Here is a 15,801-nt window from a genome sequence, read left to right as displayed (position 1 = left end):
AATAACTTCACGTCGTGTATCTGGGGGGAAAATGAGTAAAAACAAATTCTAATAACGGAGATATTTTATCTCTGAGAGTTTGTTCCGTCTCGGTAAAATTTCGCATCAGACAATGTTGGGTAAATATAATATTCTCTCGAAAGCCTCATCATCAGAGCCTGCCTCTCTCTCTCTCTCTCTCTCTCTCTCTCTCTCTCTCTCTCTCTCTCTCTCTCTCTCTCTCATACCACACTAAAGGAGTGATAGCTAATGGCCTACACCCTTTATCTCTCTCTCTCTCTCTCTCTCTCTCTCTCTCTCTCTCTCTCTCAGGCGTGATAGCTACTGTCCCACACTCTCTCTCTCTCTGTTTAATATAACAACCTCCTCTCTCTCTCTCTCTCTCTCTCTCTCTCTCTCTCTCTCTCTCTCTCTCTCTCTCTCTCTCTCTCTCTCACAGGAGTGATAGCTACTGCCACACACTCTTTCTTTCCTTATAGCAACCTCCTCTCTCTCTCTCTCTCTCTCTCTATCTCTCACAGGAGTGATAACTACTGTCACACACTCTCTTTCTCTCTATTCCTTATAGCAACCACCTCTCTCTCTCTCTCTCTCTCTCTCTCTCTCTCTCTCTCTCTCTCTCTCTCTCTCTCTTTCTCTCTCTCATACTCCAGTAGACGAGGGAAAATGCCTCATTATTTTTGTTAATTACAAAATGAAAAGCATCGTTTATTATGTTAATGACAATATTACTCGCCCCCGCCATCTTGCATATTCTTGAACCTCGAAGACAAAGGAGGGAAATGTTTTAAGCGCACACATTCAACCTTCATGTTCAGTTCCATAAAAGGGGAAATTCCGAGCATAAAACCTCTTGTTTGTCTTTGCAGAGATGTTCTTCATTAGTGAAATGAGTCTGTAATGCGTTTTGCGTCTCCCCTTACATTTCAATAACGTACTTTTCATTTAATGAATAAGTAAGCTAGTAAAAAATGCGCCGAGGCTTCTTCAGCGTAATGGAGTTTTCTGTACAGCCGCTACAGCGTATAATCAAGGCACCCGAAAATGCATCTGTCTGTCTGTGGCCCTTGAAACTTTAACCACGGCCCGGTGGTGGCCTGCCCTATATCGTTGCCAGACGCTCGATCATAGCTAACTTTAACCTTAAATAAAATAAAAACTTCTAAGGCTAGAAGGCTGCAATTTGGTATGTCTGATGACTGGAGGGTGGATGATCAACATACCAATTTGCAGCCCTCTAGCCTCAGTAGTTTTTAAGATTTGAGGGCGGACAGAAAAAGTGCGGACGGACAGACGCCGGCACAATAGTTTTCTTTTACAGAAAACTAATAAAAATGTAAGTAAACTATTAAAATACCTGGGAACTTGTTTTCGGGTAGTCTTGCAATGCATTACTACTCTAAAACAAGTCTCTGTGTATTATAAAAATTAATCTGCATTTTTATTTATTTATTCATTAATTTGTCAGTTTATTTTCTTTTCAGTTTTTTTTATGACTGATCTATTCTTCCTGTATTTCGTAATACCTTCTGTCATTTCTTTAAAACGAACACCATAATATTCTTTGGAAGCTTGAATTTCAAGCCAGTCGCCCCTGTGTTGGGCTTGTTCCGATATGAATATGGTTCATCATTCTGTATAAGAATAGACAATATATTAAGAGATGACGAATATTCAATGTTATATATTTTGCATATTATATAACACAGCGGACATACTTTCTCTCTAGCCAAAAAGTTTTGCCAACTAGTTCACGAATATCACTTTGTTCTCAAGTTTAGGAACGTAATTACTTATTGTCATTAGCAAGAAGAAAAAATATTAAGCAGCTCACTCATAGTTGGGTGGTCAAAGTCACTGTCCGCCGTCTTGTTTCTATATAGGACCCAGGTTCGAATCCTGGACGGGGCAGAAGCATTCATCAGTGATAATTCTCTTTGGGTGTAAGTTATTCCCAAGGTATAGTTGATTAGATATGAAGCCATATTTGTTATATATATATATATATATATATATATATATATATATATATATATATATATATATATATATATATGAGAAATGGAACAACAAGGGAACTCAGCATAAGCAACTGTGAGGGACATAAACACAAGTATCTCTAAACTCTAACATTCATTAACTTTATACTCTCGTTTAAGTTCAGTCAAACACAAGACGCACTAATCCTTGGCACAAGTTGATTGCGGTAGCTTCTATAAAGACTATCATTTCTTTTGAACTTTTATTTGGCGTCACAGTATCGATATATTCTTATTTTATTTCGTATGATTATAAACAGTGGATTGCCTAGACAATTGTTTTTTTTTTTGGGGGGGGGTGGGTGTTTAATAAATGCATGAATTTGTATCTGATGTTTGTCATGTAAAACTGAAGTAATTATTTTGTTGGTCATATTTGCTAAGGCATAAAGTCATGAACTGATAAAGTTGTGAATTATAAAGTCATAAAGCTATAAAGTTATACATGATAAAGTTATAAAGTTATAAAATGACCTATAAGACAAAAGCATAAAGACATGAAGTGATAGAGTTACAAATTATAAAGTTATAACGTTATAAATTATAAAGTTATAAAGCTATACAGTTATAAAGCTATAAAGTTATACATTATAAAGTTATGAAGTTATAAATTGATAAAGTTGTAAAGTTATAAACGTAAAGTTATAAATTTCTAAACTATAAGGTTCTTTATAACTTTTTAAAGTTTATAATTAATACCTTTATGACTTTGTGACTTTATAACTTTATCATTTGTAAATTTGTAGCTTTATAGCTTTATAGTTATGACTCCATACCTCTATGCCTCGTTCTTGTTTTATTCTTCATGAATGTCATTTTTTGTATAATTATTCATTCTGCAGTTACAAAATTGTAAAAGCTGAAAAAATTATGACTTTAGAAAGTCATAAAGTCATAAATAAAGAATAAAGTTGGAAAGCCCTAAAGTCATGAAATAATGAAGATATAAAGTTAGAAAGTAATAAGTAATAAAGTTAGAAAGTCATAAAGTCGTAAAATGATAAAGATACAAAGTTCGACAGTCATAAAGACATAAAGTTAAAAAGTCATAAAGCCACAAAATAACAAAGACATAAAGTTAGAAAGTCACAAATCCACAAAATAATAAAGACATAAAGTTAGAAAGTCGTAAAGAAAACAAACAACACACTCTCTAAAAAGGAAAGTGCTTCCTCTTATGGAATACTGTGAAAAACGATGCTCCGAACATTATCTACGAACCGCCTTGTCTCTCTGGGACCGACCCCCCCAACCCCTCGCCCCCCAAGTAATTTGGGGCTCTTGTGTTTTAGTGAGCTTGGAAGAGGAACCATAAGAGTTCATTGTTGGTAGCCTCTACAGACACCTCTGTTATCTTTCCTCTGTTGTAACTTATGGCTTGGAAGCATAATTCATTTACGGTAGTAAGTTTCCGTCTAGATGTTTTACTAGGTTTTTTGTTTTCTCTCTCTCTCTCTCTCTCTCTCTCTCTCTCTCTCTCTCTCTCTCTCTCTCTCTCTCTCTCTCTCACACACACACACACATGCATATACATATATATATATATCTGTGTACATATATATATATATATATATATATATATATATATATATATATATATATATATATATATATACCTGTACACTATACATATATACACATATACATATACACACATACACACACACACACGCAAACACCAGGCCATACAACGCACAGCAGGAGACGCCTCTCGCCCAATTAGGTAAAGCCTTTTCCAAGCCGCCGCACGCAGGTACGCCCTTCCAAATGGCCACAGAGTCAGAGAGAGAGCAGTCGACATCAAAGAAGGTATTATTGGACGAAGGATGGTGGCTTGTTGCTCTTACAAGTCGGCGAGAGGGGTGACGACCAGAGAAGGACAAGGCGGGGAAGAAAATATTTACCAACGACACGGAGAGAGAGAGAGAGAGAGAGAGAGAGAGAGAGAGAGAGAGAGAGTAAGAACCGAGTGCCCTATTCGTTCCACCTGTGAAACTGTGTGAGAGAGAGAGAGAGAGAAATGACTTGACTTTCTATGTATTCTACCTGAGAGAGAGAGAGAGAGAGAGAGAGAGAGAGAGAGAGAGAGAGAGAGAAGAGAATTGACTGGAGGTCCTATTCATTCCACCTGACAGAGAGAGAGAGAGAGAGAGAGAGAGAGAGAGAGAGAGAGAGAGAGAGAGAGAGAGAGAGCAATAACTGGGTGTGCTATTCGATCCACCTGTGAGAGAGAAAGAGAGAGAGAGAGAGAGAGATGACTGGACTTCCTATGTAATCCAACTGAGAGAGAGAGAGAGAGAGAGAGAGAGAGAGAGAGAGAGAGAGAGAGAGATAACTGGGTGTGCTATTCGATCCACCTGTGTGACTGGACTCCTATGTAATCCAACTGAGAGAGAGAGAGAGAGAGAGAGAGAGAGAGAGAGAGAGAGATGGATGGACTTCCAATTCACTCCTCCTGAGAGAGAGAGAGAGAGAGAGAGAGAGAGAGAGAGAGAGAGAGAGAGAGAGAGAGAAAGAGAGAGAAAGAGAGAGAGAGAGATTATTCTCTCCCTCATAATCAAGTACGGTACTGCCTAAACCCCCACAAGATTATACAACATCAATAGACCTATTCATTTTGATTTTCTCCTCTCAGTCTAGCAGACGAGAAACAGAAACACGAGACACGATTCAAAGTCTCTTAACCAAGAGGAAACGACCAAGAGGAAACAACAAAGAGGAACAATTAAGAGGAACGGTTCTGTCAAAGCACTCCTCTTAGTCTGATTCCCGATTCGCAAGGTTGTGGGGGGGGAGATGATTATTCATGAATAATTCGTCCTGTTCGAGTTCCGAACACGTGTTGTTCACTTGTTAGGTAAGACTCTTACTCCCAACGAGGCCAAGGGGAGAGAGAGAGAGAGAGAGAGAAAGAATAGCTGACTCCATCCTACACATTTCTCTAACAAGACTCACAACCACAAAGCCACGAGAGAGAGAGAGAATATCTTGATCCATCCTACAATCTTCTCTAGCAAGACTCACTACCACTAAGCCACGAGAGAGAGAGAGAGAGAATATCTTAATCCATCCTTCATTCTTCTGTAGCAAGACTCACTACACAAAGCCACGAGAGAGAGAGAGAGAGAGAGAGAGAGAGAGAGAGAGAGAGAGAGAGAGAGAGAGAGAGAGAGAGAGAGAGAGAGAGAGAGAGAGAGAGAGAGAGAGAATATCTTAATCCACCATCCTACACACCTCTCTAACAAGACACTACCACAAAGCCACGAAGCAAGAGAGAGAGAGAGAGAGAGAGAGAGAGAGAGAGAGAAAGAATGAATAGCTTCCTCCATCCTACACGTTTCTATAACAAGACCAATCAGGCAGTCAGTAAATGTAATTGAAAATGAGTGCCCTGTCTGAAAACCTACTTATCTGTACTAGACTTCCTCCTAGGGGGGAAAAATTATATATAGATGCCTTTCATTAAAGATAAAAATAAATACTGTACCGTATTTTTCTGTTTAGATTTATTAAGTAGGAAACGGATTTTAAGTGTCTGGGGGCTTTAAATGTTACTTCGTTCAGTTGCATCATGCGGAAAGCAAATTTACTTATTGGTATACAGTGGCAGTTTTGATATGATTAATAGTGAAGCAGCTTTAGTCTTTGAGGGTATATATATTGTATATACTAAGACATGCAGATATTCTCTCAAGCTAAACAGTTAGACTACAACAGACACCGCTTCTCACAGACGTAGACACAAACTCTAAACCTATTTACTCACAATAGGAACGCTGGTTTCATTACTGTAATCCGTTGCATTGTCCACTACGTAATCCAGACCGTCTTCAACCCCATCTAGCGGCTGGAAGGTGACATTAACCGAAGCGGACGCCGTGGTAGAGAAACCCATCCCCACGAATTGGGGAAAGACGGTGGTTTCCAGAATTTCCATGTTTAGTTTTGCCTACTTCTTGACCTCTGTGGCGCTTGTGAGTCAGTTTTCCATTATCGTTGTATTTCTGAGTCTCAGAAAGGTTCCAGGATTTCCATGATTATTCTGGACTTCTGTAGCACTGCTGTAGCACTTATGGGTCAGTTTTCCATTATCGTTGTATTTCTGAGTCTCAGAAAGTTTTCAAGATTTCCATGATTATTTTTGCCCACTTCTTGACTTCTGTAGCACTTATGTATAAGTTAATGTGGAATATAGTTTTCCATTATCATTGTATTTCTGAGCCTCAGAAAGTTTTCAAGGGGAGAAGGGAGGAATCTAGTTTAATGACAGGGTTCTTTCATTTTATTTACAATGATGGGTGTTAGACTGTTTTAAGAACATTTATAAAAATGATCATCAGCTAATCTCAAACATAGTTTAAACTATAGTATGAAGAGGGAAAATGAATTAATAATTTCATAGGACGCACACCAGGAAGTTTGATGAATATAATTTTGACGCAGGCAAAATTTGTCTTATGTTGTTCAAATCACAATTGGTATAGATATCATATTTGCTTATTAACCTCATGATATATTGCACGTAAGGCTGAATTACCATGAATATCAAATACATATCAATAAAAGCAACCTCCCTCTGGTAAACGTCACTTGGTTTTCTTAATTTCAACTGAATTTTCGAAATAAAGTTTTGTTCTTCATCCCAATATGATCTGAGATTTGGTTTTCCAAAGACTGCAAATCAGAATAAGGAGTTTTCACAAATGACTGCCATTTTCTGCGCCGATCATATTCGGGGAGAGTCGGGTGTCCTTTTTACCGTTCTGGAAAGAAAGAAAAGTAATTGGTTTTTATTTGAATTGGGAATGATGAGGTTTTTAAATACGAGGGTTATTTTTTGAAATGTAATAAATTGAGAAGTACTGGAAGGTTTATTAATGTTTGGGTCTTTGACTTATAGAAAACCTGTCATTTGTGCATATATATATATATATATATATATATATATATATATATATATATATATATATATATATATATATATATGTGTGTGTGTGTGTGTGTGTGTGTGTGTGTATATGTGTGTGTGTATAAAATAGACACTGTTCATCTAAGGTGGTGAGATACCAATAATTGATGCATAAAAGAAATGACATTTTATTAAGATATGCAAATCAGAACACCGTTGCCAAAAAAATATATATATATATATTTTCCACAAATAATCGAGGCTGCAAAAAAAAAAAGATGAAAACTTTGAACATCTAAAATATGCGCCACTTTTTTTTAAAGAATTTTATCTTCACACAAAAACACTTCCCTTTTTTCCAACGAAGGCAATATTTTTCACCAGAAAATATATATATAAAAATATAATACAACGCCGATATTCTACCCATCTGGAATATTTAGGAAAATATCGATAACGGATACAAAGATACTTCAGGGACGTTCGGCTGTAGTTTATGTAACGCGACGAAGATTCCTGAAAATTTTCTCGGGAATTCCTGAAAGGAAAATGGAATTCTTCCCGTAGGTGGTTAGTGCGTTCCTTAGACCCCTAGCTGCAACCCCTTTCGTTCTTTTTACTGTACCTCCTTTCATATTCTCTTTCTTCCATCTTGTTTCATAGTACAACTGCTTTGAGGTTTTCCTCCCGTTACACCTTTCAAACCTTTTACTGTCAATTTCCGTTTCAGCTTTGAATGACCTCATAGGTCCCAGTGCTTGGTCTTTGGCCTAAACTCTATATTCCATTCCAGTCCTTAAAACTTTTGGTTAATTTTGTTTACACTAGAAATGTAGTCATTAAAGTTTCTTTATTCGATATTTAAATATTCCCAGAAAGAGTGATAGGAGTTAGGTATTTCCAATAAGGAATTTTGCAGTTTATGAAAAATCAAATAAAAATTTTCAAGCAATCAATTAAAATCTATAATTCACCTATCTATCTATATATATATATATATATATATATATATATATATATATATATATATATATATATATATATATATATATATATATATATACATGGGGACATCACAACCACAGTTAGCCTGATAATCACAACAATATATATTTTCTCGTCCCAAAGGTCACAACAAAAACTACAACCTACCAAACTGGGGGTTTATAATCCCAACAATATGTTCTCTCATAACAGAAATTTACATCAGAAAAAAATTTAGAAACCTCTAAAAATATATGTATATATATATATATATATATATATATATATATATATATATATATATATATAATATATATATATATATATATATATATATTTAAAGTGAAATAACTTTGAAATGTTATTGTCAGAAGCCTTTGAAAGGTAAGACAATACAGGAAGTCTGTAACATTTTGTAAAAGGTAGAATGAATGAAGAAAATATTAGGTAAAAAAAAAAGGTATATTACTGACAATTCTCCAGGGGATTTCTGCCTTCATAATTATTTATGATAAATAATTATAATTATAATTATAATTACGTAACAAAACAAAAAAATAATAATAAAGAATGGAATGGTAAAGGGCTGTAATTTAACTTTAGAAACAATGGTTCAGAAATAATAATTTTATTTTCTTTGACATATTTGCTGATATTGTAATGGTTTTTTTTTTGTATTTTTCCAAACTTAATCGTTTGCTGGGTTTTGGTTCATATATATATATATATATATATATATATATATATATATATATATATATATATATATATATATATATATATTACTAAAAGGACCTCATTCAAACTGGATGGTATCTAATGGAGTATTTATTCAGAAAAAGTTACAAGGTTGTTTGTTCAAGAAAGCTTGTAACTTTTTCTGAATAAACACTCCATTAGATACCATCCAGTTTGAATGAGGTCCTTTAGTAATATATATATATATATATATATATATATATATATATATATATATATATATATATATATATGTATATATGTATATATATATATATATATATATATATATATATATATATATATATATATATATATATATATGTATATATATATATATATATATATACATACATACATACATACATACATACACAGGACAACCTCTCCACCTCCTGCTGCTTCAACACGCCCATGAAAACAAAAAAAAAAAGGTTTGGAACGAAGGAGGCCTCAAAAGGCATGAATGGAAAAACGGAATCCAATTTCAAAGTCCTACTGGAGACGCCTAATTCATTTTCCTAAGGTAAACTCAGTTCTGCCTTTATTTATACGGTACAAATTTCGTTAGGCGGTTGGGGAGGGGTGGGGGGAGGAGGGAAATGGTATTATTTCCTCTCTCTCTCTCTCTCTCTCTCTCTCTCTCTCTCTCTCTCTCTCTCTCTCTAGGCGAAGTTTCTGACTTCTTGGAAAATGGTGGTAATTATATTCTAGGTTTACGCAATTTTCGTGTCAATTTTGTTTTTGCTGGAAGACAGTGCGGAAGTTAAGAGAGTATATTTAATTTACAGTGTACGTACACATACGAATACACATACACACACACACACACACACACACACACATATATATATATATATATATATATATATATATATATATATATATATATATATATATATATATATATATATATATATATATATAGACTACCAAACACGTTTAACTGAACATCGGATAAATAACCAAATTAGTATGAAAAATTAATGTCATATTTTCATTTTTCATAACATTGTTAATTCAGCAACGTCATTATCAAGTTCAAAGACAATATTTACAAAAAAAATTAATCGTAAAATTGCTTTCATTTCATCGACGTTGATCGTGACTGGACCTCACTGGAAAATATATAACTGACTTATAAAAACATCTATAGAACTTTGATAATTTTGGAGCTGATTACGTCAGTCAGTGTCAAAATATTTGGCTCATAAAACTCCTGAAACTATCTATTGATCTTCTCTCTCTCTCTCTCTCTCTCTCTCTCTCTCTCTCTCTCTCTCTCTCTCTATATATATATATATATATATATATATATATATATATATATATATATAGATTGGAAATACATACAAATGATAATAATAACATAATTGGAAATTACATCTGGATAATAATAATAATAATAATAATAATAATAATAATAATAATAATAATAATAATAATAAACATATACACCGTAATAATAAAAGATGTGTAATATATAGAACCTAAACATATATACCGTCATATAAATATGTATATATATATATATATATATATATATATATATATATATATATATATATATATATATATATATATATATATATAAAACTATATATACTAGAAAGAGAGAGAGATAGATAATAGATATTCTCTCTCTCTCTCTCTCTCTCTCTCTCTCTCTCTCTCTCTCTCTCTCTCTCTCTCTCTCTCTCTCTCTCAGTGGTAAGTAATCTTCCTGGGGCATAATCATCCGATGGAATTTAACGCGTGCACCTCCCCAGGAGATCGCTCTCTGCCCTCTCCCATTCCAAGTCGAGTAATGAGATTTTCTCCGGACCTCCTTCTTCCAGGCCTAATGTAATGAATCTGTTCCAGCGTGTTTGGCTTTTATTCAATTACTTCCAGTTTGGTCGGTGTTTTTTTTTTCTCTTATTTTAGTCTGGGTGGGTTTTTTCTGTGTATTTTTTGGGGGTAGTGGGATTATTGGTACTTGTATACACACGTGTGTGTGTGTATATATATATATATATATGTTTATATATATATATATATATATATATATATATATATATATATATATATATATAAATATTAATGCAATCAGTAAAGAATTTTATATCATATTAGGAATGAACCCAAAAAATCTCAAAATAATTTTATTTATAAAGATTTTTATATATGAAAAAATAATTCAAATATATATTCATATTCTCCTAATGTGTTTGTGTATATTATTATTATTATTATTATTATTATTATTATTATTATTATTATTATTATCATTATTATTATTATTATTATTATTATTATTGATTTCTGATCCTCTAATCGCACAGTAGAACAAAAACATAAACCACTGTTTCGCCAACTCTACTCTCCAGCCGAATTTTTGCGGCCATTTAATTTGGCGTTTTCTCGGAACCTCCTCAAAAGGAGTTTTCAAATCCTTCTCATTATGCGGAAAAGAAAAGTTTTAGAAGCAATTAGCGCTCCAATTACCCTAACAACCGTGGGCAGCTGCTCTTAGTGCGAAAAATAAAACCTTTTTCATCAGGATGTGCATAATTACTCCTTTAGTGAACTTCACTGGAAATAAATTTAGCGTTAATCTACTTAAGGTTCTCTTCAGCTTGACGCGAAATGAAAATGGCCTTTATATTCTGAGACTCATTCTGAGAGATACTGAGGCTTTGGTAATTCAGGAAGTTCAAACCTTTTTTATATTTATCTAATTATCTCTCTGTCTCTCTATCTTATCTCTCTATCTCTCTGTTTATCCATTATCTATCTATCTATCTATCTATTTATCTGCTTGTTCATTTATTCTTTTAATTGTTTATTTATTTATGTACTTATTCATATGTTTATAAAGCTAACTAACTATCTATCAAGCTATCTGTTTATTTTTCATTTAAGTATTTTGCTTTTCACTTTTATTTTCCTTATGAATTTTTCTTCGTTCCTTCCATTTTTCTTCTACTGGGATGGACTGCTTTCCCTAATAATAATAATAATAATAATAATAATAATAATAATAATAATAATAATAATAATAATAATAATAATAATAATAATAATAATAATAAGACAATCATTGCTTCCAGTCAGTGTCTAAACACCCCAGTTTCCTTTGCAAAGTTTTGGTTTCTGTTGGGCTGGAAAGGGTTTGGGGTCCACAAAAGGCCTCTTACTCCACTTCAGAATTTAGTACCTAAACACACTGCAGCCTTAGGGCAAGGGCTTGGTGCTGGCATAAGGCCAGCTTAATCTAAAGCAACCAAGCAATTTTGTCTGATTTGTTTATATTTATTGGTCAAGCATTACAGGAATGAGGTCAGTTCAGGTCATAATTCTCTCTTCCTTTCATTTTCTGGTCAAGCATTACAGGAATGAGGTCACATAAGGTCATAACTCTCTTTTGCTTATATTTTCTGGTCAAGCATTACAGGAACAGGGTCATTTAAGGTCATAATACTCTTTTACTTTCATTTTCTGGTCAAGCATTACAGGAATGAGGTCACATGAGGTCATAACTCTCTTTTACTTTCATTTTCTGGTCGAGCATTACAGGAATAAGGTCAGTTAAGGTCATAATTCTCTTTTACTTTCATTTTCTGGTCAGGAATTCCAGGAATAAGGTCAGTTAAGGTCATAATAATCTTTTACTCACATTTTCTGGTCCACCATTACGGGAATGAGGTCACTTGAGGTCATGATTCTCTAAATTTCATTTTCTGGTTAAGCAATACAGGAATGAGGTCAGTTATGAAAAGCAAATATGTTCTGTGGTCAACTATTTTCTAAATTCATTTTTCCAGATGCAGCTGTTATTTGCTGCATTGCGGCTGATTTCACAGCTATTAAAATCTTCCGCTGATTTAACGTCGTCTTTTCAATCCTTTTTTTCCTTTTTTTCTTATTTTTCCGTCGCGAATTTCTGCCCGGAATATTTTTCCTTCGATATCATATATACTGAATCTTGTTTACCACTTTTGGAATTACATCTTCTCTCAGTTATGTCCACTAGAGTTACTTTATACTCTTTTTAGCATGTTTATACCTAACTGTGATTCTTTTACACCTTTCTGTTGCGTTTTACACCTCCTTGTGGTGTTTTACAACTTCCCTGTGATATTTTACAACTTCCCTGTGACTTTTACACCTTTCTGTTGCGTTTTACACCTCCTTGTGGTGTTTTACAACTTCCCTGTGACTTTTACACCTTCCCTGTGACTTTTACACCTTCCTGTGGCGTTTTACACACATCCGTGACGTACTACACTTTTCTGTGGTTTTACACCTTCCTGTGGTGTTTTACACCTTTCTGCGATCTTTTACACCCCGTGATGTTTTACAACTTCCCTGTGACTTTTACATCTTCGTGTGGCTTTTTACAGTTTCCTGTGATGTTTTACACCTCCCTGTGGCGTTTTACACCCTCTAGTGATATTTTAACTTTCCTGTGGCTTTAACAGCTTCCTGTGATGTTTTACACTTTCTCATGGCGTTTTACACCTTCCAGTGGTATTTTACACTTTTCTGTGGCTTTTGCAGCTTCCTGTGATGTCTTACACCCCTCTGTGGCGTTTTACACCATCCAGTGATATTTGACACTTTCCTGTGGCTTTAACAGTATTTTACAACTTCATGTGGCGTTTTACAACTTGTGATTTTTACAACTTCTTGTGATGTTTTTACACCTCCCTGTGGCGTTTTAGAACTTCTCGCGATGTTTTAAAACTTCATGTGGCGTTTTACAATTTCTTGTGATATTTTACAACTTCACGTGGCGTTTTACACACCCCCTGTGACGTTTTACAACTTCCTGCGGTGTTTTACACCTCCCTGTGACGTCATTCGTTCTACAACTAGTCGTTTGAACGTATCAATTCCGCGCGAGAGAATCAACCGTGGCAACATTCTATAATATGAATGAGATCAGAGGAAAGATTTCTCTGTCAACACACTTAACAATCCAATAACAGGAGATCTGTACTTTATTTATCACTCTTCTTCTTATCAAAGGCAAGATTCTTCTGGAATTTAACAGTTTGGTGGCCCCAGACCCAAGCCCGGCTCAAGACTCGATTAGATTTCACTAGGAACACGACATTACAGCCTCTGTAACCCAAGAATGACAGATTTCTGGGGAGATTGGAAGTCTTCTCGCTGAGTCGTCAGAAGCCACTGCCTGTTTCCCCTAGGTCCCAGCTTGGGTGCTGATCATATGTGTATATATGCTCTCCCACTGTAGGTGATAGTTATTTGGCTTCCCTGTTTCTTATATAGTCTTTGGGGATGGGGTTGTTAGACCCATGCCATTTTGTTATTATTATATGAGATTGAGAAGAAACTTGTTGAGGGATTTACTCTCTCTCTCTCTCTCTCTCTCTCTCTCTCTCTCTCTCTCTCTCTCTCTCTCTCTCCATGAATGTTTGATTAATGGAGCTCAATCCATAAGGATTCATATTCATCTTTCTCTATCTCTCTTTCTTTCTTTTCAGGCATTTAATTATTGGAACTGAATCCACAAGGCTGCTCTCTCTCTCTCTCTCTCTCTCTCTCTCTCTCTCTCTCTCTCTCTCTCTCTCTCTCTCTCTCTCTCTCTCATAATTCCACCCTTCTCATAACCTCCCAGTTTCCATCATCCTATCCACTTGTTCTTCAAAATCAATATCAAATTCCTCTTTGTTCTAACCCGCTTAACATCTGAAGAACATTTTGTTATTTTCTTCTCTTCTGGGAACTGTAATCAAGTGGAATAATACGTTCAAAAATCCATTTCCTTCTTCGAATCTTCAGTTAATCCCCAGGAATATAAAAACATCTGGATTACTTTGAGAATTTCCTGGGAAAATCGTGTTTTTTGAAATAACAGAATACGCTTCGTTTGGTTTGGAGATATGTATATGAATACGTGAATGATTTTTAATCATTTTTTTTTACATATATATTAAGATTACTGGGTTGTGAATATAATAAGTCTTAAGGAATTCAAATATTACTTTTGTTTCGGTTGAGAGAAAGTAACGTTTTTATTTGTCAATGAGAGGGGAAGGGTGCAGTTTATATAATTATATATACAGTCTACATATATATATATATATATATATATATATATATATATATATATATATATATACTGTATATATATATATATATATATATATATATATATATATATATATATATATATATATATATATATATATATATATATATATATATATATATATATATATATCCATACACATACGTACATATACATATACATACATATACAAAACTTGCTATCTCAAAATGAACTGAATGTAACTTAAGTCTGCTAAAACATTATTAGAAAATATCAGTAAACTCCAACCTCTTGGAATAGATTATTTCTAAAATTTGGAGTCACTGAATCATTCATTCAAGAGAACTAATTTCAGACTTTTTTTTATGTCAAATTTTCATTTGTCATTCAAACTGCAATAATTGCAGACACATCCATCACAAACATGACTAATGAACAATACGTAATTGTTTTAAATGTCATGACAATATGCCGTACACCGGGCGTCATTACTGGACAAATATTTGTTCATTCAATTTTTCGCAGAGGCTGACTTTTCAATTTTGCATGTCATGAATTATATATAATTAATTAATTATAAATTATATAATAATACATTCGATTTATGTAACGATAGACATATTTGAAAGCCCACTTTTTTGAAATCTTATGTTTTTGTAACAAGTTCTTGAAATATGATATCACATTCTAAGCTGTAATATGACATGCATTATTATTATTATTATTATTATTATTATTATTATTATTATTATTATTATTATTATTATTATTATTATTATTATTATTCAGAAGATGAAACCTTTCATATGGAACAAGCCACCGTAATATGACATCAAATTCAAGCTTCCAAAGATTATTATTATTATTATTATTATTATTATTATTATTATTATTATTATTATTATTATTATTATTATTATTATTCAGAAGATGAACCCTATTCACATGGAACAAGATAACAGGGACCATTGAATTGAAATTCAAACGTGCAATGAATATTTTTATTATTATTATTATTATTATTATTATTATTATTATTATTATTATTATTATTATTATTCAGAAGATGA

The 15,801-nt window shown here is 33.5% G+C and overlaps 1 protein-coding gene across 1 annotated transcript in view; it reads right to left on the bottom strand.

Moving 5' to 3' along the window:
- The window catches only part of LOC136831779 (G-protein coupled receptor dmsr-1-like), a 15,322-nt gene extending 8,519 nt beyond the window's left edge, over positions 1-6,803 (bottom strand). Inside the window, 1 exon segment of the mRNA XM_067092401.1 lies at positions 5,806-6,803. Coding sequence (XP_066948502.1) covers positions 5,806-5,976 — 171 coding nt within the window. The 5' untranslated portion in view covers positions 5,977-6,803.
- Positions 6,804-15,801: the final 8,998 nt, after the last annotated feature.

The sequence above is a fragment of the Macrobrachium rosenbergii genome, chromosome 48 (assembly GCF_040412425.1).
Source record: "Macrobrachium rosenbergii isolate ZJJX-2024 chromosome 48, ASM4041242v1, whole genome shotgun sequence".
NCBI lineage: Eukaryota > Metazoa > Arthropoda > Malacostraca > Decapoda > Palaemonidae > Macrobrachium > Macrobrachium rosenbergii.
Note: the sequence above shows the minus strand (reverse complement) of the source record. Positions and strands in the feature narration are given on the sequence as shown.